General features: G+C 59.5%; 1 protein-coding gene across 3 annotated transcripts in view; it reads right to left on the reverse strand.

Annotated features, from left to right (window-relative positions):
* ADAP1 (ArfGAP with dual PH domains 1) overlaps positions 1-12008 on the reverse strand; it is a 56241-nt gene extending 44233 nt beyond the window's left edge. Inside the window, exon 1 of one of the 3 annotated variants that reach the window (XM_058434360.1) lies at positions 11994-12008. Coding sequence is in view for 2 of the 3 variants with exons in the window: in XM_032145875.2 (XP_032001766.1) it covers positions 11526-11607 (82 nt within the window). In the remaining variant the exon portion in view is untranslated. Of the gene's footprint in view, positions 1-11525; positions 11816-11993 lie in introns of those variants that run through there. The other 2 variants (XM_032145875.2, XM_032145873.2) reach the window with 2 other exon arrangements.
* Positions 12009-22038: the final 10030 nt, after the last annotated feature.

The following is a 22038-nucleotide window of genomic DNA, read 5'->3' on the forward strand; positions in this document are numbered from 1 at the left end:
GAGAGAGAGGAGGAGGAAGAGAGAGAGGAGGAGGAAGAGAGAGGAGGAGGAAGAGAGAGAGGAGGAGGAAGAGAGAGAGGAGGAGGAAGAGAGAGAGGAGGAGGGAGAGATAAATTGACCTCATCGGAATTATTATTATTATTATTGGGACAGGGTCTTGCTCTGTTGCCCCAGCTTGAGTGCAGTGGTGCAGTCATGGCTCACTGCAGCCTCGACTGCCTGGATTCAAGTGATCCTCCCGCCTCAGCCTCCTGAGTAGCTGGGACTACAGGTGCGTGCCACCATACCCGGCTACTTTAAAAAACTTTCTGTAGAAACAAGATATTGCTATACTGCCCAGGCTGGTCTCTAACTCCTGGGCTCAAGCAATCCTTCCACCTCAGCCTCCCAAAGTGCTGGGATGACAGGCATGAGCCACTTCACCTAACCAAGTCCCTGTTTTATTTATTTTTCTTTATTTTTTAACACTATTATTATTTTTTTTTTTTTGAGACAGAGTCTCACTCTGTCACCCAGGCTGGAGTGCAGTGGTACGATCTTGGCTCACTGCAACCTTTGCCTCTCGGGTTCAAGCAATTCTCCTGTCTCAGTCTCCCAAGTAGGTGGGATTACAGGCGCCCACCACCACGCCTGGCTAATTTTTGTATTTTTAATAGAGACGGGGTTCACCATGTTGGCCAGGCTGGTCTCAAACTCCGGACCTCAGGTGATCCACCCACCTCGGCCTCCCAGAGTGCTGGGATTATAGGCATGAGCCACCGAGCCTGGCCTATTTTTAACAACTTTTAATCTTTAATTTTTGTGGGTACATAGTAGGTGTATATATTTACGGGGTCCACGAGACATTTTGCTACAGGCATGCAATGTGAAATAATCACATCACAGCAAACAGGGCACCCATCACCTCAAGCGTGTATCATTTCTTTGTGTTACAAACAATCCAATTATACTCTTTTAGTCATTTTTAAAAGTACAATAAATTATTGTTGACAATCGTCATCCTGTTGTGACATCAAATACTACATCTTATTCTATTCTTTGTACCCGTTAACCATCCCCACTCTACCCTCCCTGAGACCCTGTTTTAAAGAGAGATTCAGACCCTGGGAGGGAAGAGCCCGGCGGGGTGACTGTGGGCAATGTCTTAAGGCCTTGGGTCTCTGGGAGATGACCCTCCGAGCCCTTGAAGGCACTGAAATATAAGGTGGCCTCCTGGTTCGACTATGCTGAAGCTCTGCAGGGTGGGTTCATGTGTGTGTGTGTGTGTGCACGTGCAGGGAGACAGGGAGCTAGAGCCCCCCAGCTTCCATCAAGGAAAAAGGCTGGCTGGTCCCCAAGGCAGAAGGGACGGGCTGACCCTTCTGACCCTTCTGTTTTCCAAGTGGCCGAGGCTGGGCTGGGCAGGCCTCCTTCTCAGGCTGCTGGGCATGGCCAGGCCTGCCTGCATCTGCAAATGCCCGCAGCCCATCGGAGCGAAAAGGGGCGCGGCGCGCACTCTCAGAGACCCTCCAGGGTGGAAGGGGAGCTGGTCTGACGCCCCAGCAGCAGGGCCCCCACAGACCCAAGCAGGAGAGCCTCTCCCTAAGCCTGGGCTGCACTCCAGCTGCCCCCTCCACTTGGGGCACTGAACCGTGGGGCCGGCCCTGCTTCTGCCCAGGACCACTTCTGGGCTCCCAGGACTGTGGAATTTCCTTCCAAAATGCCTGGAGTCGGCATCCACGGCCTGTGTTCTCCCCAGGACAGGCCACAAGGCCAGCACGTGCACACTGGGCCCAAGGGTGGCTGCAGCATGGCTGATGTGGTGGTGGAGATGGAGGCGCCGAGCGCCAGGTGGGGAGGGGCAGGCCCAAGGCTCCAGCCCCCACAAACATCCAGGCTGCCAGCACCGTCTCCAGGAGCTGCCTCCTCCTCAGAGACTCTGCCCACAGCCGCCAGCCTCTTTCCCTCCCTCCTCCCAGCCCCGCTCTGCCCTACCTGCTCCCAGGACACCCGAGATGACTCAGCCTCTCACCATTTCCGGAGCTGGTCTGGGGCACCTGGGCAGGTGAGCCACATCCTTGGGCTGAGCCAGGTGGGGCAGGCGTGTCCCCCAAGCCAAGGCCCAGGCTGGGGCATGGGCGGGGGGAAGGGCAGTAGCCAAGCCTGTCCATGGGGCCGTGGTTCCAGAGACCTTTGCCCTCCCGAGGCTGACACACAGCAGAGATCCCGGTGCGATCGAGGCTGGGTCGGACGCTGGCTCTGGCCAGGCATGCAAGGGGCAGCTGAGGTGGGAGGGCGCCCTTGGGGGAGGGGCTCCGGTGCCCACCACCCTTCACAGCTATGTGAGGTGGAGCATGCATGGCTGTCCCCCAGGCACACAGCGCCCGGCCCCATGCCAAGACCCAGGCCCCAGGCACACAGCGCCCAGCCCCACGCCAAGACCCAGGCCCCGGGCACACAGCGCCCGGCCCCACGCCAAGACCGAGGCCCCTCTCCAACTCCACCTCTGTTTTCCACATATTGTCTCCCAGTTACCTGCGGCCCCTGCAGGGATCCGGGCTCCCGCCGGCTGGAGGATCCCGGCCAGAGAGGCAGTGACCTCTGGAGCTCCTGGAGGGGCTGGCAGCCCACACCTCCTCTCTGCCCAGGCCCCAGGCCCCCGCCCCCTCACACTCACGGGTGGCCCTGGTCCCATTCCACTGTGAGGATGGGGCCCTTTGGCCCTAGGAACAGGCCCTCCCAGGACCCAGATCCGCTGGCCCCCACCCGGTTCAGGGGCACGTGCCCCTCTCCTGGATCCCTCCCAGCAGCACCCAGACACAGTGCACTTTCAGAATCCCCCAAGGACCCCCTCCAGGCTCTGCCCTGCCCCCTGCCCTCCCACCCTCTCTCCCTCCTGGTGCTCCAACCCCATGGCGGGAACCCCACGGTGAAGGCCATCCCCAGTCCTTCCTGGACCCACCCTATCCCGGAGCCCACTCTCTGGGACCCCTCCCCACGCCCCTCCACGCTCTTCAGGGCCCTCGCACAGGGCCAACTCCTCTGCGGCCCATCTGGTCTCTTGGCTGTCAAACCCTATTTTTGGAACTCAATAGAGGTGGTGGTTGAACAGCATGGTGAATGTTCTAAATGCCACTGAATTTTCACTTTGAAGTGATTAACTTGAGGCTGGGCGGGGCAGCTCACGCCTGCAATCTCAGCACCTTGAGAGGCCGAGGCGAATGGGTGGAGCCCAGGAGTTCAAGGCCAGCCTGGGCAACACAGTGAGACACCGAGACTCCATCCTTATGAAAAAATTTTCTATAAAAGGTTAATATTTCATATGAATTGCACCTCAATTTGGGGTTTGGTTTTTTTCGTTTTTTGTTTTTTTTGAGAGAGGGTCTCTGTCACTCAGGCTGGAGTGCAGTGGTGCGATCATAGTTCACTGCAGCCTCGGCCTGCTGGGCTCAGGTAATCCTCCCACCTCAGCTTCCTGAGTAGCTGGGACCACCGGTGTGCACCACCACATCTGGCTAATTTTTGGGTTTTTTTTTTTTTTTTTTTTTTTTAGAGATGGGGGTCTCACCATGTTGGCCAGGCTGGCCTCGAATTCCTGGGCTCAAGCGATCCTCCCACCTCAGCCTCCCAAAGTGCTGGGATCACAGGTGTGAGCCACCACGCCTGACCTTGATTTTTTAAAAAAGGAGAGAGAGAGACATTCACACACTGACGGCCCCTGTCTCTACCTCGGGCCTCTTTCCTCCAGAGCTGCCCGTGCGGCTGCTGTTCCCTCGGCGGCCACCAAGGCTTCTCAGAATCTCACATCGCAGGCCCCTCCCATCTTACTGGACGCTGCTCCCACGTCCCCATCTCAGCGAGTGAGGTGCTGGCTAAAGGCCTGGGTGTCCTCATTTCTACTCTGCCCACCACACCCCGACATCCCATTGACCAGCACATATTTCAAGACGATCCAGGCTTTGACCCTCCCCACACTCACTCCCCGCCCTAGGCCTAGCCACGGCCACCCGGCCTCAGTCACTGCAGCAGCATCCCACGCACCTCCAGCTCCCGCGCTGGCCCTACTTGTCCTGGACCCTGTGACAAGTTGTGGGCTGGGACACTCCTCGGCTCACACAATTCCCATGGTTCCCATCCCACCCAGAGTCACAGCGCAGCCCTCACAGCGTCCCCCAGCCCTGCGTGGCCCCACAGCCACCTCTGACCCCATCTCCCCGCCCTGCTCTGGGCACACTGGCCTCCTCGCTTCTCCTTTGACCTGTGAGGTGCACGGCTGCCCCCACCCCGACACCACCAGCCCCTTTACCCCACTCCCTCTTCCGGAGGGGCTGTCTCTCTCCTCCACCGAGGACCCCGAGCTGCTGGGACCTGCTCCTCACCCCACACCTTGTCCGCCCCACGGCCTGCCCTGAACCCACTCTATTCCAGCTGGGCCTTTCCCACTCACAACCCCCAAGCCCCAGCCCCCATCCTGAATCTGCAGGACCTGACCCAGCCATGTCCGTCCCTCCCTCCTCACCCCATGTCTGCCCTGCCCCCTTGCCCGGCTGGGATCCGAGGTCCAACAGTGCAATGCCCTCTGCCCCGCGCCCCTCCCTCCGTCCTTCAGTACGGAGCCCACCTCTGCGCCCACCGAGGCCTGAGCCTCTGAACGGAACACGCCCTGCAGAAGCGCTCCATGGTGGCCTGAGTTTCGGCTTCCCTCCCCGCTGGCCCGTGGCCTGGCCTCGTCCTCCATGAGGAAAACAGTCACTTGCAAGGCCTTCCCCTGCACACCAGGCCGAGCTGTCACTGCAGGTCTCTGCCCCGGTCTTAGCAGAACTCCTCCAAATGCATCTCCAGGTGCCGCGACCCCCTCTGGCCTCTCACCCCCCGGCCAAGCTGTCACCACCACCACCTAGACAGTGACTTGGGGTCAGTTTGCTCCTCCCTGACCCACTTCCCAGCCTGCAGGTGCCCAGTACTCCTTCCTGAAAACGCATTTATGTGGCATCCAAGATTCTACATCTTTTTTTTTTTTCTTGAGACAGAATCTCACTCTGTCTCCCAGGCTGGAGTGCAGTGGCACGATCTCGGCTCTCTGCAACCTCTGCCTACCAGGTTCAAGCGATTCGCCTGCCTCAACCTCCCGAGTAGCTGGGATTACAGCCGCGTGCCACCACACCCAGCTAATTTTTGTATTTTTAGTAGAGATGGGGTTTCACCATGTTGGCCAGGATGGTCTCAATCTCCTGACCTCATGATCCTCCCGCCTCGGCCTCCTAAAGTGCCGGGATTACAGGCGTGAGCCACCGCGCCCGGCCGTCACTCACAATTCTTACTCCACCCTTGGCCCTCCCCGTCCCCGAGTGCCGTCACCATCTGTCTGTCTTTGTCTCCCCTCCAAGGAACAGCAGATGCTGAGAGCAAAGGCCTGGTCTGGTCCGGTCTCCCTGAGCCCCGGCTGCGCAGGGCAAGGCACTCAGTACGCGTGCATGGAGCGGGGGAAGGCGCCTTGCCCGCTGGAGTCCAGGGGAGGGCACCACGGGAGTTCAGCCCTTGTGGGCCTCTGCCTCCCCTGGGCACGTGAGCACATACCTCCTGGCCACGCGGCCACGTGCCGCCTCAGCCACCTTGGACCCCGCCAAGTCCCTTCCTGTTTCCTCATTCTTTCATTTGCAAAGTGGGGCCATGCAGCCACCTGACGGGCGATGGGAGAAGCAGTCGGGGGATGCGGCTGCCTGCCAGGTACTGCCACAGAGCAAGGCTTGGCAAATGCCTCTGAGTCTAAAACGGCAGTGGCCTAGGAGCACAGGGCCTGGGGGCAGGAGCAGCGCCACACCTACCCCAAGATTTGTCCAGAGCTGAGGTCCAGCTCACAGCGTCTGTGCGTCGGGGGAAGCTGGCTGTGGTCACGGTCGGCGCAGCGGCCCAAGGAGTCCACAAAGCAGTAACCTTGGCCCACACCACAGCTCCAATGCATCTGGAGAGGGGGCCCGGTCTAGGCTGAAGTCCGGGGGGAGCCTGGCCAGAGCCTCCAGGCTCAGGGCAGAGAGAAAGGCCTCCAGCTCCTCTCAGCCCTGATTGCCAGCTCATCACCCGCACCAGCCCTCCACACCCGGCCACAGGGCAGGCAGGCAGGAAGCAGGCACGTGTGACCTGCTGGCCTGTGGCTTGAGTGCAAAACCAGGTAGGGGAAAGCTGTCTAGCAGTTCCTCAACCAGGTAAGCACAGAATGGCCATAGGACCCAGCAACTCCAGTCCTGGGTACGGATCCAAACAACCTGAAGCAGGGTCTCAAAGAGACATCTGCGCCCTCGTGCTCACAATGGCCCAGAGGTGGGAGCAGCCCAGTGTCCGCCTGCAGACAAATGGGCGCATGCAATGTGGTCCATCCACACGGGGTATGATCCTGTCTTCACACGCAGGGAAATCCCCGCACTCGCCACAGCATCTGTGAACCTGGAGACGTTAGACGGAGTGAAACTGACCAGTCACAAAAGAATGAATACCGGCCGGGCGCGGCGGTTCACGCCTGTAATCCCAGCACTTGGGAGGCCAAGGCGGATCACGAGGTCAGGAGATTGAGACCGTCCTGGCTAACACAGTGAAACCTCATCTCTACTAAAAATACAAAAAACTTAGCCGGGCGTGGCAGCGTGCGCCTGTAGTCGCAGCTACTTGGGAGGCTGAGGCAGGAGAATGGTGTGAGCCTGGGAGGCGGAGCTTGCAGTGAGCTGAGATCGCACCACTGCACTCCAGCCTGGGCAACAGAGCGAGACTATGCCTCAAAAAAAAAAAAAAAAAAAAAATTAATACCACATGGTTTCACTCCTACGAGGTCCCCGGAGTCGTAAGATTCATAAAGACAGAAAGTAGAGGCTGGGCGTGGTGGCTTACACCTGTAATCCCAGCCATTTGGGAGGCCAAGCTGGGAGAATCACCTGAGGTCAGGAGTTCAAGACCAGCCTGGCCAACATGGCGAAACCCTGTCTCCACTAAAAATACAAAAATTAGCTGGGCGTGGTGGTGGGTGCCTGTAATCCCAGCTACTCAGGGGACTGAAGCAGGAGAATCACTTGAACCCGGGAGGCAGAGGTTGCAGTGAGCTGCGAATGCGCCACTGCACTCGTCTTGGGAACAGAACAAGACTCTGTCTCAAAAAAAAAAAAAGAAAGAAAGAAAAGAAAAGAAAGTAGAAGGGTGGGTGCCCCGGCCTGGGGAGAGGAAATCTGGAGCCCTTGTTGAATGGGGACAGAGCTTCAGTTTGGGAAGATGAGGAGGTTCTGGAGATGACGGTGGTGGCGGTGGCACAGTGAGGTGAATGTGCTCAAGGCCCTGGAACTGTGAGCTCAAAATGATGAGAAAGTAAATTATTATTTAAAAAAAAATCCGGCCGGGCGCGGTGGCTCACACCTGTAATCCCAGCACTTTGGGAGGCCGAGGCAGGCGGATCACGAGGTCAGGAGACGGAGACCATCCTAGCTAACACGGTGAAACCCTATCTCTACTAAAAATACAAAAAAGTAGCCGGGCGTGGTGGTGGGCACCTATAGTCCCAGCTACTCAGGAGGCTGAGGCAGGAGAATGGCATGAACTCAGGAAGCAGAGCTTGCAGTGAGCCGAGATCACGCCACTGCACTCCAGCCTGGGCGACAGAGCAAGACTGTCTCAAAAAAAGAAAAATCCAACCCAGTTGGGCCGCTGCCCTGGGAAGTCAAGGGAGTCTGCCCAGCCCCCGCCCACATTCAGCAGCCTTCTTCCCACCCTCACCCATGCCAGGCCAAATTCCTGAAACTCCTCCCCACCAAGGGAATTGCTACCAGCAATTTCTGAAATGTCACCTCTGCCCTAAAGCCTTCCTGGGTTGAATGAGGAGGCTGAGCTGAGTCCGCCCCATCAGCATTGCAAGCACGGGCTCCGGTCCCACTGAGCCTCGAGGACTGGCCTCCAGGGTCACCTCTGCCTACCAGCGGCCGGGGCCACCCCAGAGCCTGGACCTGGCTGGGGCCTCAGGTGTGGAATGAAGGAGCAACACCTGAACCACCAGGACCTCCACCAGATGGTCCCAGCCATCTTCTTGCTTCTTAGGAACAGACTTCCTCTCAGAGCCAGGCCTCCTGACCCGGGGGTCCAGGGCGCCCTGAGATTGCCGGGTCCATCTGGTGCTCCAGGTGCCTCAGACACCCAGGTGACAGGAAGTGCCAGTCACCACCTGCTCTCCAACCCAGTTAAAGAGTCCACACACAGGCCAGGCACAGTGGCTCATGCCTGTAATTCCAGCACTTTAGGAGGCCAAGGCAGGAGGACAGTTTGAGGCCAGGAGTTCGGGACCAGCATGGCCAACATGGCAAAACCCTGTCTCTACCAAAAAAATACAAAAATTAGGCTCACACCTGGAATCCCAGCACTTTGGAAGTCTGAGGCAGGTGGATCACTTGAGGTCAGGAGTTCGAGACCAACCTGACCAACATGATGAAACCCCATCTCTACTAAAAACACAAAAATTAGCCAGGGGTGGTGGTGCATGCCTGAAACTCCAGCTACTTGGGAGACTGAGGCAGGAGAATCTAGAAGAATCCAACCTAGTTGGGCCGCTGCCCTGGGGAATGAAGGGAGTCTGCCCAGCCCCCGCCCACACTCAGCAGCCTTCTTCCCACCTTCACCCATGCTGGCCAAATTCCTGAAACCGGGAGTTGCAGTGAGCAAAGATCGCGCCACTACACTGCAGCTTGGGTGACATCGAGAGACTGTCTTAAAAAAAAAATTAGCTGGGCATGGTGGCATGGACCTGTAGTCCCAGCTACTCAGGAGGCTGAGGTGGGAGGATTGCTTGAGCCCTGGAGGCAGAGGCTGCGGTGAGTTGAGATTGTTCCACTGCACTCCCGCCTGGGTGACAGAGCGAGACCTTATCATAAAACAAAAAAGAACAAAAGAGCTCAGACACCCCAGTCCTTCCAGGTCATCAGACGGGCTGAGACTCAAAGAGGACAATATGTGTGTTTTTCTTTTTTTTGAGACAGAGTCTCACTCTGGCCTAGGCTGGAGTGCTGGGGTGTGATCACGACTCACTGCAGCTTCCAACTCCTGGCCTCAAGTGATCCTCTGGACTCGGCCTCCCAAAGCGCTGGGATGACAGGCGTGAGCCACCGCGCCTGGTCCCTGCCCTCTGTTGCGATTAGGCAGGCAGCTCCAAGGATGTACAGAGGCACCTCCTCCCTCCCCCAAACCCCCCCAGGATGGAGACCCCCACCCAGGTCTTGCAGGACAATGGGTCCAAGCACGCCCCAGCTCGCCCACTTGCCAGGCCTGTGATGAAGGGCTCTGTGGGTGGCCGCTAGGTGATGCCCCCTGTTCAAGGTCAGGGGAACCTACTATTGGGACAGATCATGGGGAGAGTTTGGAAGGAGATTCTGTGGAGGCCGCAGAGACCCCAAGACTGCTTCCCTCATACGATCAGTGGGTGGGGCCTGCTCAAGTCCACCCCAGCAGCCCCAGGCCTGGCGTTCAGAGGTGGTCTGGGACTGTGTGATATCCTGCTGTCCAGGTCTGCACCAGCTGTGAGCCAGTGCACAGGACAGTGTTCTGAGGACAGCAGAACATGCTGGCCACCCCAGGCCCCATCAACACTGGAGTGGCTCCTTGTCACCCAGCTGGGCCACAGCAGAAACAGGAGGTCCCAGAGCAGCCGGCATCAGCAAAGAAGCATAGAGCCCTCGAGGATGTGCCATGGGGTCATGGGGGGCCGGGCAGCCCCCTGCCTCCTAACACCTCCTGTTCCACCCTGTGGCCACAGCCCTGGGGAGTGAGGACAAGCACAGCGGCCGGGTGTGGCTCATGTCCCCTAAGACAGCTCCAGTTTGCAAGGCATCAGTCTCTCTGGCTATGAAATGAGAGCGACCCCTCACAGCATCCCCCCTCCATGGCACTACCTGACAGAGGAGACAAGTCACTGAGGTCATGGACCGATTCTGACGAGGCAGAGGTGCGGCCCTGTGCCCGGCAGCGTGGGGCATGGGGAGGGCCGAGAACAGCTCTGGGGTGGGCCAGGCCGGAAGCTTAGCAGGTGGGCCGGGCACACCTGCACCCACTGGGAGGGGAGGGCCACTGAAGGACCCAGCAGGCCAAGGAAGTCCCCTCTTCCTCCTTCCAGGCTGGGAGGCTCAGAGGGCCGCTGGAGAGGGGCCCTGAGTCCGGAGAAGCTGCTCCCAGGCTGTGTGGCCAGGGAGCAGAGGTTGAGAGGCCAGCCCAGCTCCCCTCCCCAAGGGCCACAGCAACCCCAGGCCAGGCCCTTTCCCACTGGCTCTCCTGGGGAGCATTCCTGAACAGGAGGAAATAAAGGTCTAGGGGGAGAGAGTCTGGGGTGAGCCAGCCCAGGGGGCCGCCCCCACCTCACCATTGCACTGGCCCTGTGGCCGTCCTGTCTCAGGAGACTATGGAAAGGCCGTGGGTCCTGCCCGTCTTTCCAGAAAAGCCTGTCACTATCTCCCCTCTGGGACACCCCAGCTCCTGGTGTGGCCTCTCCAGCCAAGCTGCGGCTGGACAGCAGCCACCACGACCTGGGGCTGGCAGAGACCCCTCCATCCCAGAGGGAATCAGGTCCTATTTCCGGGGTGTCCAGAGACTGCATGTTGAACCAGAACCTCCCAGGCAAATGCAAGGTCTTCCCCCGCTCCCTCCCTGGGGACCTCAGTCACCGTTGGTGAGTTTAGGTTTGTTCTGAGGGGCTCAGGCTATTGGCCCCCAGATTCCTGGTGTGCCTGGGGTGGCGGGACTGCTCCGGTGGGGCCCTCTCTCCACAGCGCAGCCGGCCTGGGGCTGACAGCTCCGGAGCAGGGCAGGGCTGGTCTGGGCACTGGGCCCCGTTCACAGCCAATGGCAGGACCAGTGGCCTGGAAGGGAGGGACTCCAGTGCCTTGAAATCCCACAGACCTGGGAACCGAGTCAGGGATGCCCGGCGAGGAGAACGAACGGGCGGGCGGCAGGTGGACGAGGACCTGCGTCCCGCCCCACCTCTCCCAGGCCTCACCTGTCCTGGCGCCCGCCCGGGAGCAGCCAGGTGCAGGGAGCCGGGGGAGGGGCGCCGCTCACACCCAGGGACCCCCGGTGCGGGAAGGGAGTGAGGCATGACGTCACCGCGAGGTGGCCCCGGAGCCGGCGGACCCCACAGCCCAGCAGAGCCCTCCGGCCGGCGGCCCGTTCCCTCCCTGCAGCCAGCCCCGATTTCCTCTTTCTGTGCGGAGCCCAAGCTTTCGCAACGCGGCGGGCGGTCCGCGGTGACCGTCAGACACGCAGCCCGGCGGGGGAGGGGAGGCGGCGGCAGGGGGTTTTCCGGGGGTCCTGGGGGCGCCCCCCGCTCCGCCCGGCCCGGGAAGACGTCCGGGTCCCCGCAGGTGCAGCCGGGCCCGGGCCCCATCCGAGCGCCGACCCGGCCCGGTGTTCAGCGCCGCCACCCCCGCGGCGTCCGCGGTCCCCCGCCCGGTCCCCGGGGCCCACCCAGGACCTACCCGGCACCCTGCGCCCACCCCGGACCCACCCGGCCCCGCGCCCACCCGGCCCACACCTACCCGGGGCGCCGCAGTCCGCGCAGCGCGCGTTCCCCGGCCGCTGCAGCAGCTCCAGGACCGCCCTGCGCCGCTCCTTGGCCATGGCCGCGATGCGCCCGCGATGCCGATGCCGGGGCCGGGGCCGGGAGCGTCAGCCCGGCTCGCTAGGGCCCCGCGCAGGCCGCCCGCCGCCGCCGCCCCTGCGCCATCCCGGGCGGCCTCAGCCCGCGCGCCGGTTCCGCATTCCCGCCGCCCTCCGGGCTCCGCCGCCGCCGCTCGTGTCTCCGCCGCGGTCGCTGAGCGAGTGCCGGCGCAGGGCCCGGGGCGCACGCTGCGCTCTGGCCGGCAAGGCCCGCGGGCGGCCCCCAGCGGTGCAGGCGAGCGTGTGGCCTCCTCCCTCGGCCGCTCCGGCGCCCCCAGCCCGCGCGCCCCGGGGACCCGCCGGGAAGTCGCCCGCCGCCCGCCCCCCATCCGCGCGCAGCGTCCCACCTGCCTGGGCGCGAGGCCGCCCCAAAACCTGACCGGCCTGGGTGGGACCCTCGTGCCGCCGCGCGCGCTGGGACGGAGCCTGCACACCTACTGTGGCTGGCGCAGAGGGCACCTACTGAGCCCCCTAAGACCATGGGCATGGGGGTGCTCGTGGAAGGCAGGTGTGTGTATCCTGCTCTAGGGACCAGGGCGCTCACACCATCCCTGCCTGGGAGGGACGGCCAGCAGGTGACAAACGCCAGCGTCCCATTGCAGAGGTCACAGAGGGCCCAGATGGAGCCTCCCCTTGAGACCCACCCAGCCGCCCACCACCCACAGATGGGACCCTCTGGGCACCCCTCCCACTCAGGCAGGCTGAGGGGCCCCGCCGGGACTTCACATGGGGGCTGACAGGTAAAAAAAAACCTGGTTTTGATGTCACCTCTTCCCAGACTTGCATGCCCTTCCTCTGCACACCCCAGCGTCTTTTCAAATTCTTTCCATTTTCTTCTTACACGGTTAATGCAGTATACCCGGCTGAAAACAAACTGGAACATACCAGACTGAAAAAGGAAAGCCTCTCCCCACTGCCTTCCAGGCAACCACTGTTAACAAATTCCTCAGCACCTTCCAGAATGAACGTCTGAGGCCTGTAGCCTTTCATTTATTTATTCATTTATCGAGACAGGGTTTTGGCTAACGGCTGTAATCCCAGCACTTTGGGAGGCCCGGGCTGGTGGATCCCTTGAGCTCAGGAGTTCGAGACCAGCCTGGGCAACATGGCAAGACCCCATCTCTACAAATACAAAATTTAGCCAGGCATGACGGTGGGGGCCTGGAGTCCCAGTTACTCAGGAGGCAGAGGCAAGAGGATCACTTAAGCCTGGAAAGCTGAGGCTGCGTGAGTTATGATGGTGTCACTGCACTCCAGCCTGGGGAACAGAGGGGAGACCCTGTCTCTAATTTTTTTTTTTTTTTTTTTGTAGAGACAGGGATCTTCCTATGTTGCCCAGGCTGGTCTTGAAGTCCTGGGATCAAGCGATCCTCCTGCCTTGGCCTCCCAAAGTCCTGGGATTACTGACATGAGCGCCGCGCCCGGACTCTTTCTTTTTGAATGGTTGCATTCTACTCAAAAGTTCGGCTGGGTGTGGTGGCTCATGCCTATAATCCCAGCACTTTGAGAGGCTGAGGCGGGTGGATCACCTGAGTTCAGGAGTTCAAGGCCAGCCTGACCAACATGGTGAAACCTCATCTCTACTACCTACAAAGAAATTAGCGGGGCGTGGTGGCGCATGCCTGTAATCCCAGCTACTTGGGAGGCCAAGGCAGGAGAATCGCATGAACCTGGCAGGCAGAGGTTGCAGTGAGCCGAGATTGCACCACTGCACTCCAGCCTGGGCAACAAGAGTGAAACTCTGCCTCAAAAAAAAAAAAAAAAAAACTCAAAAAAAGTTCAACTGGACCATGACTTGTTCACCCAGTCACTGGCATAGGGGCATTTAGAGCATTTTGAATGCATCAGAATCACGGTCTACACAACCTCATCTTTGCAAGAGTTTTGTGTGGATTTGCACTCAAAGTGGCATCGCTGGGGCAATGGTATGGGATGTGGAACAGCCTCCACTGAGGCTGCACTGACCAGAGTGCCACCAAAGGCACCTGTCCCCCTGCTCCAGCCGACGTGGAATTACGGAGCTGCTTAAGCTCTGTCCACCTGAAGCAGAACGCAGCAGCCTGTTTTGGTCTTCGTCTCTGGGATCATGTGCCCTCTGGCATCACGTGCTCTTTCCCTGTAACCGTTCACACGGGTCTTTCTCCTCCCTCGGATGGGAGGCTTTGGGGTGGGGACAGGTGGCATTTTCATCTCTGGGTCCCTGTGCCAGGCTCAGAATCCACCACACAGCACGAGCTTGGAGAATGTCGCCTAATAAATACAGACGAACGTTAATAGCAGCAGCTCTGCACTAGGTATTAGGAGAAATAGCCTGACTTGTATTTTCTATTTTCTTTTCTTTTTTTTTCCTTTTTTTTTTTTTTTTTTTTTTGAGACAGGGTCTTAGTCTGTCGCCCAGGCTGGAGTGCAGTGGCATGATCTCAGCTCACTGCAACCTCTGCTTCCTGGGGTCAGGTGATTCTCCTGCCTCAGCCTCCTGAGTAGCTGGGACCACAAATGGGTGCCACCATGCCCAGCTATATTTTTATTTTTTGGTAGAGACAGAGTTTCACCATGTTGCCCAGGCTGGTCTCGAACACCTGACTTCACGTGATCTGCCTGCCTTAGCCTCTGAAAGTGCTAGGATTACAGGCCTGAGCCACCACGGCTGGCTTGACATGTATTTTCTTTCTTTCTTTCTTTCTTTTTTTTTTTTTTTTGAGATGGAGTCTCGCTCTGTTGCCCAGGCTGGAGTGCAGTTGTGCGATCTCGGCTCACTGCAAGCTCCGCCTCCCAGGTTCACGCCATTCTCCTGCCTCAGCCTCCCCAGCAGCTGGGACACAGGTGCATACCACCACACCCGGCTAATTTTTTTGTATTTTTAGCAGAGATGGGGTTTCACCGTGTTAGCCAGGATGGTCTCGATCTCCTGACCTCGTGATCTGCCTACCTCGGCCTCCCAAAGTGCTGGAATTACAGGCGTGAGCCACCGCGCCCGGCCGACGTGTATTTTCTTATTGAAGCCCCGTTTTCAGTTGGGAAGACTGAGGCACGGGGAGGTTCAATCCCTTGCTGGAGGCCACACACCTCAGGACTGGAACATATATAAAACAATATAACAAAGCGACACACCCTAACAGAGCCGTTACCCAAGGTCGCCAAAGACAAGGAGGCCATCATACGAGGCATAGAAAAGGCAGCAGGGAGGCCTCAGGGGAGCAGGTGCCCAACAGGCCAGAGCTTCTGGCACAAGCCAAGGCCATCGGTTGCCTGCTGTTCCGGGGCCTCCTCCGTGGGGCGGCTCCAGCGGGAGGGTGTCTTGCCTTCTCTGTCCTTCCATGCCGCTAAGGGAACTGTGGGATTGCTCAGGGGACCGGGGGGCGTGAGGACGAGAGGACGAGACAGAGGTGGGTGAGCCGCGCAGATCTAAGAGATGTTGGGGCTGAGGGGGATTGTTCCAAAGAGGAGGCTGCCCGGCCGAGATCTGCAAGTACCTGCCTGGACCCCCGAGAGCGCAGCCATCCTGAGATCCTGCTGCCCCGAATGGCTGTGGTCAGGGCTGGGCGGGGCAGTAGGGGAGCCCAGGACTCAGGAAGAATCCGGAATGTAACAGCATAGCTCAGGGCGGGCCAGACCCAGACCAGCGCTGGTCAAAGGCTGTTCCGGCCAGCAGCGGCTGGCGAGGGGCCTGGACAGGCGGCCTGCCTCCTCCTGCTCACGCCCAGTGGCCCACAAGCTCTGCTGAGCCTCCTGCCCCTTGTCACTGACCTGCGTGGCTGCACCAGGGACCCTGACACTCATTCCTCAAGCGTCTCCCGCGTCCAGAGCCAGAGGCACCTGCCTCCTGTGACCACTCAGCCGTGCAGCAGGCCCTGGGCACGGGGCTCCCGAGAGCAGGGCGACTCCTCCAGCGTCCCCTGAGCATGGGGCCTGCACACAGTAGGCCCGCGGGCGACTTTGATCGGAAGCTGGTCCCTCCCGGGCCTGCAGCTGCGGGGTGAACCTCTCAGCACAGGCAGAGCGTGGCTCGCCCCAGGGAAGGGGCAAATGGATTGAGGCTGGGCTGGGCCCCGCTCTGCGACCATCTTGCCCAACACTCAGCCGAGCAGTTGCTCAACCAGGAGCTGCCTCAGGGGAGGGGAGGCTGGGGAGGTTCACTTCCCTCTCCACCCCGCACAGGGGCCGGGGCTAATTCAGTCAAATCACCTGTGCTTGGACAGTATCTCGCACGATGGCCGAGAGCTCAGCAGGCCGCCCTGCAGGCCAAGGAGGGGTCTTCAACATCCAGGCTCAGCGCAGGGGTGGGCAGCTCCTGGCTCTGCCTGCCTCAGCTGTGGGGATGGGGGTCGTGATGTTGGGTCCCCGTGTTGGGCCCCCGTGTGGCCGGCCCCCTCCAGGGCAGCCCCCCGGCTGTGGCCTCCACCCTGTCCTCTGCGTCTGTGCTTTTGGCCCTGCGCAGACCCTCCTGGGCCTTCTGCCTGCCGTGGGGGCCCTGCCACCCCTCGGGCACCTGGAGTAGGCGCTCAGCAGCATATGGACCCTAAGGAGCCCTGCTCGGGAGGGGCTTAAAGGAGACACGGGGATTCCCCAGAAATAGCCGCTGCGCCCCGAAATGCAGGGGACGGGGAAACACCAGCCAGGACCAGAGGTGGTCTCGGCACGATTTTCTGGGAGTGGGGCTAGACCCGGAAATCTCTTTGGAAGTAGGGAGTCCTCAGGGGCCTCCCCAGTATGACATGCCAGGGACGGTGGGTGCACAGGTTGGCTTACTGGGTTTTGGGGCATTTGAACATATCTTTTGCTTCGTTTTCCAAACAGAGATGGGGTCTGGCATGGAGAAGGGGGTCGTGGAGAGCCGTCCCCATAACCGAGGGGCTGGTGGCAGGTGTGGAGCTGGGCACTGCGCCTGGGCAGGGGTCCTGCCATCCCCCATCTTTTCCTCCCCCGCTGAGCAGCTAGCATTGGCCTGACCACTCCAGTCACGGCCCAGGTGTCCCCAGGTGCCATCTCTTGAGGCCTGGGACCAGCAGGGTCCTCTGGGGCCGGAATCACGCACTTGGCATGGGGAGGAGGCCCAGACTTGATGCGGGACCCTAGGAGGTGCTCTCCTCCCCCAGCCCCGGCCCCTTTCAGCAGTGACCATCGGGCAGTAGAGTTTAAGTTCACACCCAAATCGGTGCAACCTCAAGAAATAGTTACTTATAAAGAACTCATACAACTCAATAATAAAAAGGCAAGTGAACCAATTTAAAAAAGGGCAAAGAATCTGAACACATGCTTCCCCAAGGAAGACACACAGCCACCGACAGGCACCGGAACTATTCAGCAGCATTAGTCGTCAGGGAAACGCCAATCACACCAGGATGCAGTGAAGACCTGGCAGGGGGCTGGTGGAGGGAGGCTAGGGTTTACCAACAGACAGTGCCGGTGAGGATGGGGGAACCTAGACCCCCCCACAGCGCTGGTGGGTGTAAGACTGTGCAGCTGCCCTGGAAAACAGGCTGGCATGGGGCTACCGTGGGAGCCTGGAAACCCACTCCCCGGTATGCACCCGAGGATGGTGGAAAACACGTCCACACGCACGCAGACACGAGTGTTCTCAGCAGCATCTTTCCTTTTCTTTTCTTTTTTTTTTTTTTTTTTGAGATAGAGTCTCGCTCTGTCACCCAGGCTGGAGTGCAGTGGCACGATCTCGGCTCACTGCAACCTCCACTCCCGGGTTCCAGCGATTCTCCTGCCTCAGCCTCCTGAGTAGCTGGGATTACAGGTGCGAGCCACCACGCCCGGCTGATTTGTGTATTTTTAATAGAGATGGGGGTTTCACCATGTTGGTCAGGCTGGTCTTGAACTCCTGACCTCGTGATCCGCCCACCTCAGCCTCCCCAAATGCTGGGATTACAGGCATGAGCCACCGCGCCCGGCCTTATTATTTATTTTTTCAAGATAAGGTCTTGCTCTGTCACCCAGGCTGGAGTACAGTGGTGCAATCATAGCTCACTGAAGCCTCAACCTCTTGGGCTCAGGCCAATTCTCCCTCCTGAGCCTCCCGAGTAGCTGGGAATACAGATGTGTGCCACCACGCCCAGCTAAGTTTTGTGGGTATTTTTTTAGAGACAGGGTCTTGCTACGTTGCCCAGGCAGATCTTGAGCTCCTGGCTTCAGGTGATCCACCTGCCTCAGCCTCTCAAAGTGCTGGGATTACAGGCGTGAGCCGTCATGCCCAGCCAGCGATACTCAGAACAGTCCCAAATGCAGACAGCCCAAACATCCACCAGCTGATGGGTGGATAAGCCAAGTGTGGTCTGTGCCCACCACAGAGTGCGACTCGGCCATGAACACGCCACAACACAGGTGAAGCTTGAACAGGCTGTGCTAAGTGACAGGAGCCAGGCACAGGGGGTCAGATGGTGGGTGCGGTCACACGCAGAACGTGCCGTTCATGTGAGCCTGTGCATGCAAGTCCTCGTTCTGAAGGCCGTTTCTCTCGTGTTTAAATAAGAATCCAGCAGCTCTTCCTGCTTGTCTCCATGGGCTGAGCCCATGAGGCCGACTCTGCCCCAGAGTGTAGGGTCCAGCCCTCCGGGGCTTAGCGGATGTTCTCCCCGTGTGCAGAGATGAGAGATTGTAATAAATAAAGACACAAGACAAAGAGATGAAAACACCTGGGCCCGGGGGACCACCACCATCAAGACGCGGAGACCGGTAGTGGCCCCGAACGGCTGGGCACGCTGGTATTTACTGCATACAGGACAAGGGGGCAGGGTAAGGAGGGCGAATCTTCTAAGTGATCGACAAGGTGAAGCAAGTCACGTGATCACAGGACAGGGGGCCTTTCCCTCTTAGGTAGCTGAAGCAGAGAGAGAAGGCAGCAAACGTCAGCGTTTTCTTCTCTGCACTTACAAGAAAGATCAAAGACTTTAAGACTTTCACTATTTCTTCTACCGCTATCTACTACGAACTCCAAAGAGGAACCAGGAGTACGGGAGAAGCATGAAAGTGGACAAGGAGTGTGACCACTGAAGCACCACAGGGAGGGGTTTAGGCCTCTGGATGACTGAGGGCAGGCTGGATAATACCCAGCCTTCCACAGGAACCTGGTGGAGCAGAGTGTTCCCTGACTCCTCCGAGGAAAGGAGACTCCCTTTGGCGGTCTGCTAAGTAACGGGTGCCTTCCCAGACACTGGCGTTACCGCTTGACCAAGGAGCCCTCAAGCAGCCCTTATGCAGGCGTGACAGAGGGCTCACCTCTTGCCTGCTAGGTCACTTCTCACAATGTCCCCTCAGCACCTGACCCTATGCCTGCCGGTTATTCCAAGGTTATGTTAGTCATACAACAAAGAGTAATATTAAAAGCTAATGATTAATAATGTTTATAATGATTGATAATTGTCCATGATCATCTGTAGATCTAAGTTGTATTCTGACTATTCTTATTCTCACTATTGTCTTTATTAGACTGAAACAGTTTGTGCCTCTTCAGTCTCTTGCCTCGGCACAATCCTCCGCCCACACCAGAGTCCACTCCAGCCCTCAGTGCCCAGGCGGGCTGATACCATACGCCTTTAGCAGACGGGGAGACCGAGGCTGAGTCACCCATCTCATGGGGGCTGTTGCGGGAACGAGCCACAGGCCTGTGCCAGAGGCAGGCACGAGACAGCACCCTGCAGAGTCAGGCTGGAGGAGCCCCGCAGCCTCACAGAGAGGGAGTCGTGGACACGCATCAGGAAAGGCGGAGGCAGTCTCAGACGGGGCTTGCCTTTCCCAGGGGGCCCTACCTGTGCCCCCTCCACTCACCATCCCCCTCTATCCATCCCTCCATCATCTATCTGTGCAATCTGTCATCTGTGTCTATATGAACGTTGTCCCTATGTTTATCCATCATCAAGCAGTCCCCGTCCTCTACCTCTGTCATCTGTTTATCTGCCATCTGTGAATCATCCGTCACCATCATCTCTATCCACCATCTACGCACCTATCCTCTCTCAGCACTTCCCTCCCCTCCCTGACCCCTCCCCCCGCAGTGTGTTTAACACTTAACACTCCTTCCACTCCCACCTGCGATGTGGGCCGTGACTGTCCCAGCCCGTGCAGGACAGCGGCCTGTAACCTCTGACATGGGGTCACAGGAGGATGCGGCCTCTGCCTTGTCCCTTGCCCCTGCCCCGCCTCCACGTACACAGCCGGGCCCCCCTGCAGCCTACACGCTGCAGAGGACACGCGGACAGAGCCCAGGAACAGAGGTGCTGGGCCCAGCCCTGCCCACCCCTCGAGGGCAGAGCTCAGTGACTCCAGCCTCCTCACACCTGCGTGTGAACCACCCGGCTGAGCCCAGCTAGCCCCAGAGCCATAGGAGTGGGAGCCGGAAGATGCTGTGTGTGGTCCTGAGTTTGGGGTGGTCTGTGACACAGGGATTGGTATCTGCACTGATGGCCTCAGAGAATCCCAGCCCCGCCAGCCCCACGTCCAGGCCACTCCCCTCAAAGAGAGCAGGATCCCCACCCCAGCGGACGCCCATGAGGGCTGATGCCTTCCCACGTCTGCCTTGAGAAGAGCTGGGACCCCAGGGAGGGTCTGTGGCTCTGCTGCCCAAAGGGCCCCTACCTGGACCATGCTGCCCCGGCCCCTACTGCAGCCCCCACCAGTGGGTAGACCCCTGCCCCGCCCAGGCTCTCGCTCAGCCCCTCACTGAACCCCACACTTCATAAGCACCTGCCCTGTGCTGCCCTGATCTGGGCCACATCTGGGCCTCCATATCCCCTGAAAACTGAGCTGGCAGGAGCGGTGGGGGGTTAGTGGCGGGCTGAGGGTGGTGGCAGGCAGGTGGCAGCGGGCGCAGGTGGTAGGAGGGGGTGGTAGGAGGGTGCTGCCCAGTCAGGAAGGCCTGGGGCTTCAGGACGCACAACCCAGGCCTCACTGCACAAACCACCATCCCCACCGCAGCCGACAGCTACGCACCTGGCTCTGCCTCTGCAGGTGACCCTCGAGGGTGCCGTGGTGCTGCCACCGTCCAGCAGGGGCCACCCCCACCACAGCGCTTCTGCTTCCTCCAAGGTCACGAGGCCCCTGAAGGCTAAGGGGGCTGGGCTTCCATCCCCCGCCCCAAAGCACCGCGCTCTGTCCGGCCCTGTCTGGCAGGGGGCCCCACAGACCAACCCCAGTGCCCTCAGGGATGCCCCCGTCCCCTGGCTCTTCAGAGTGGACGAGTAAGCCGCCAGCCTCCCCTCTGAGTGAGGACACCTGTCGAGGTGCCCAGCCGTCCAGAGCCACGAGGGGCCTGGGGCCCCTCCCACCAGAGGGACCTGCTGCTGCCCAGGGCCAAGCCTGAGCCACCCACATGCCTCACAACCAGGAGGTGAGGGGGCAGAAAAAGGTCCCTGAAGATGTCTGCATCCTGGCCCCTGGGACCTGTGAACATGGTGCTTACATGGCAGATCAGGTTGTCTGGGACCGAGATGGGGATGGTCCAGGATTAGCAGGACCCGGTGCAGTTCCAAGGGTCCTGAGAGGGAGGCAGGAGGTCAGAGCCAGAGAGACAGGAGCACAGGGGCAGGGGTCGGAGGGATCTGAAGGGGCTGCACTGCTGGCTTGAGGTTGGGCCAAGTCCCAGCCCTGCCAAGATGCCTCGACGCCAGAGAAGGCGGGAAACAGGTTCTCCCCAGAGCCTGCCGAGAGGACACGGCCCTGCTGGGCTATTTATAATTTGAGACAGGGTCTTGCTCTGTCTCCCAGGCTTAAGTGCAGTGGTGCCATCATAGTGCACTGCAGCCTCTATTTCCCAGGCTCAGGTGATCCTCCTGCCTCAGCCTCCTGAGTAGCTGGGACTACAGGTGCATGCCACCACACCAGGGTAAGTCAAAAACAATTTTTTTTTTTGTAGAGACAGGGTTTCACTACGTTGCCAGGGCTGGTCTCAAACTCCTGGCCTCAGGCGATCCTCCCACCTTGGCCTCCCAAACTGCCGGGATGACAGGTGTGGGCCATCGTGTGTGGCCTGGGCCCCTTTTGGACTCTGCTCTGGAATAGTAATGCTTGCGGTGCTTTAAGCCACTGGGCTTACAGTAATCTGTTAGTGCAGCCAGAGGAATCGATACAGGAAGCTTCAGGAAGAAGGCAGTTTGCCTTGCTCCCGAGGCCTGAGTGGAGCAGGTCCAGTGCTGAGCTCCGGCTACACGGCCTGTGCAAACGAGGCCCCGCGCATCAGCCCTGGGGCTGCAGACCCGACCCTGGGGGGCTCTGGGCCTCCAGGTCAGACCTCCCCTCCTGGGAAGCAACAACGGGCTGGGCCTGCGACCACGCCGCCTCTGGTTTACCTCATGCCCGAGGGGAACGCTTGGCAAACGCTCTGGAAATTGTCTCTGGGAGCCTTTTAATAATGTGGCCGGCTTATCATGACAAGCGTCTATGAGAAATAAA

Source organism: Hylobates moloch, unplaced genomic scaffold (assembly GCF_009828535.3).
Source record: "Hylobates moloch isolate HMO894 unplaced genomic scaffold, HMol_V3 SCAFFOLD_24, whole genome shotgun sequence".
Classification (NCBI taxonomy): domain Eukaryota; kingdom Metazoa; phylum Chordata; class Mammalia; order Primates; family Hylobatidae; genus Hylobates; species Hylobates moloch.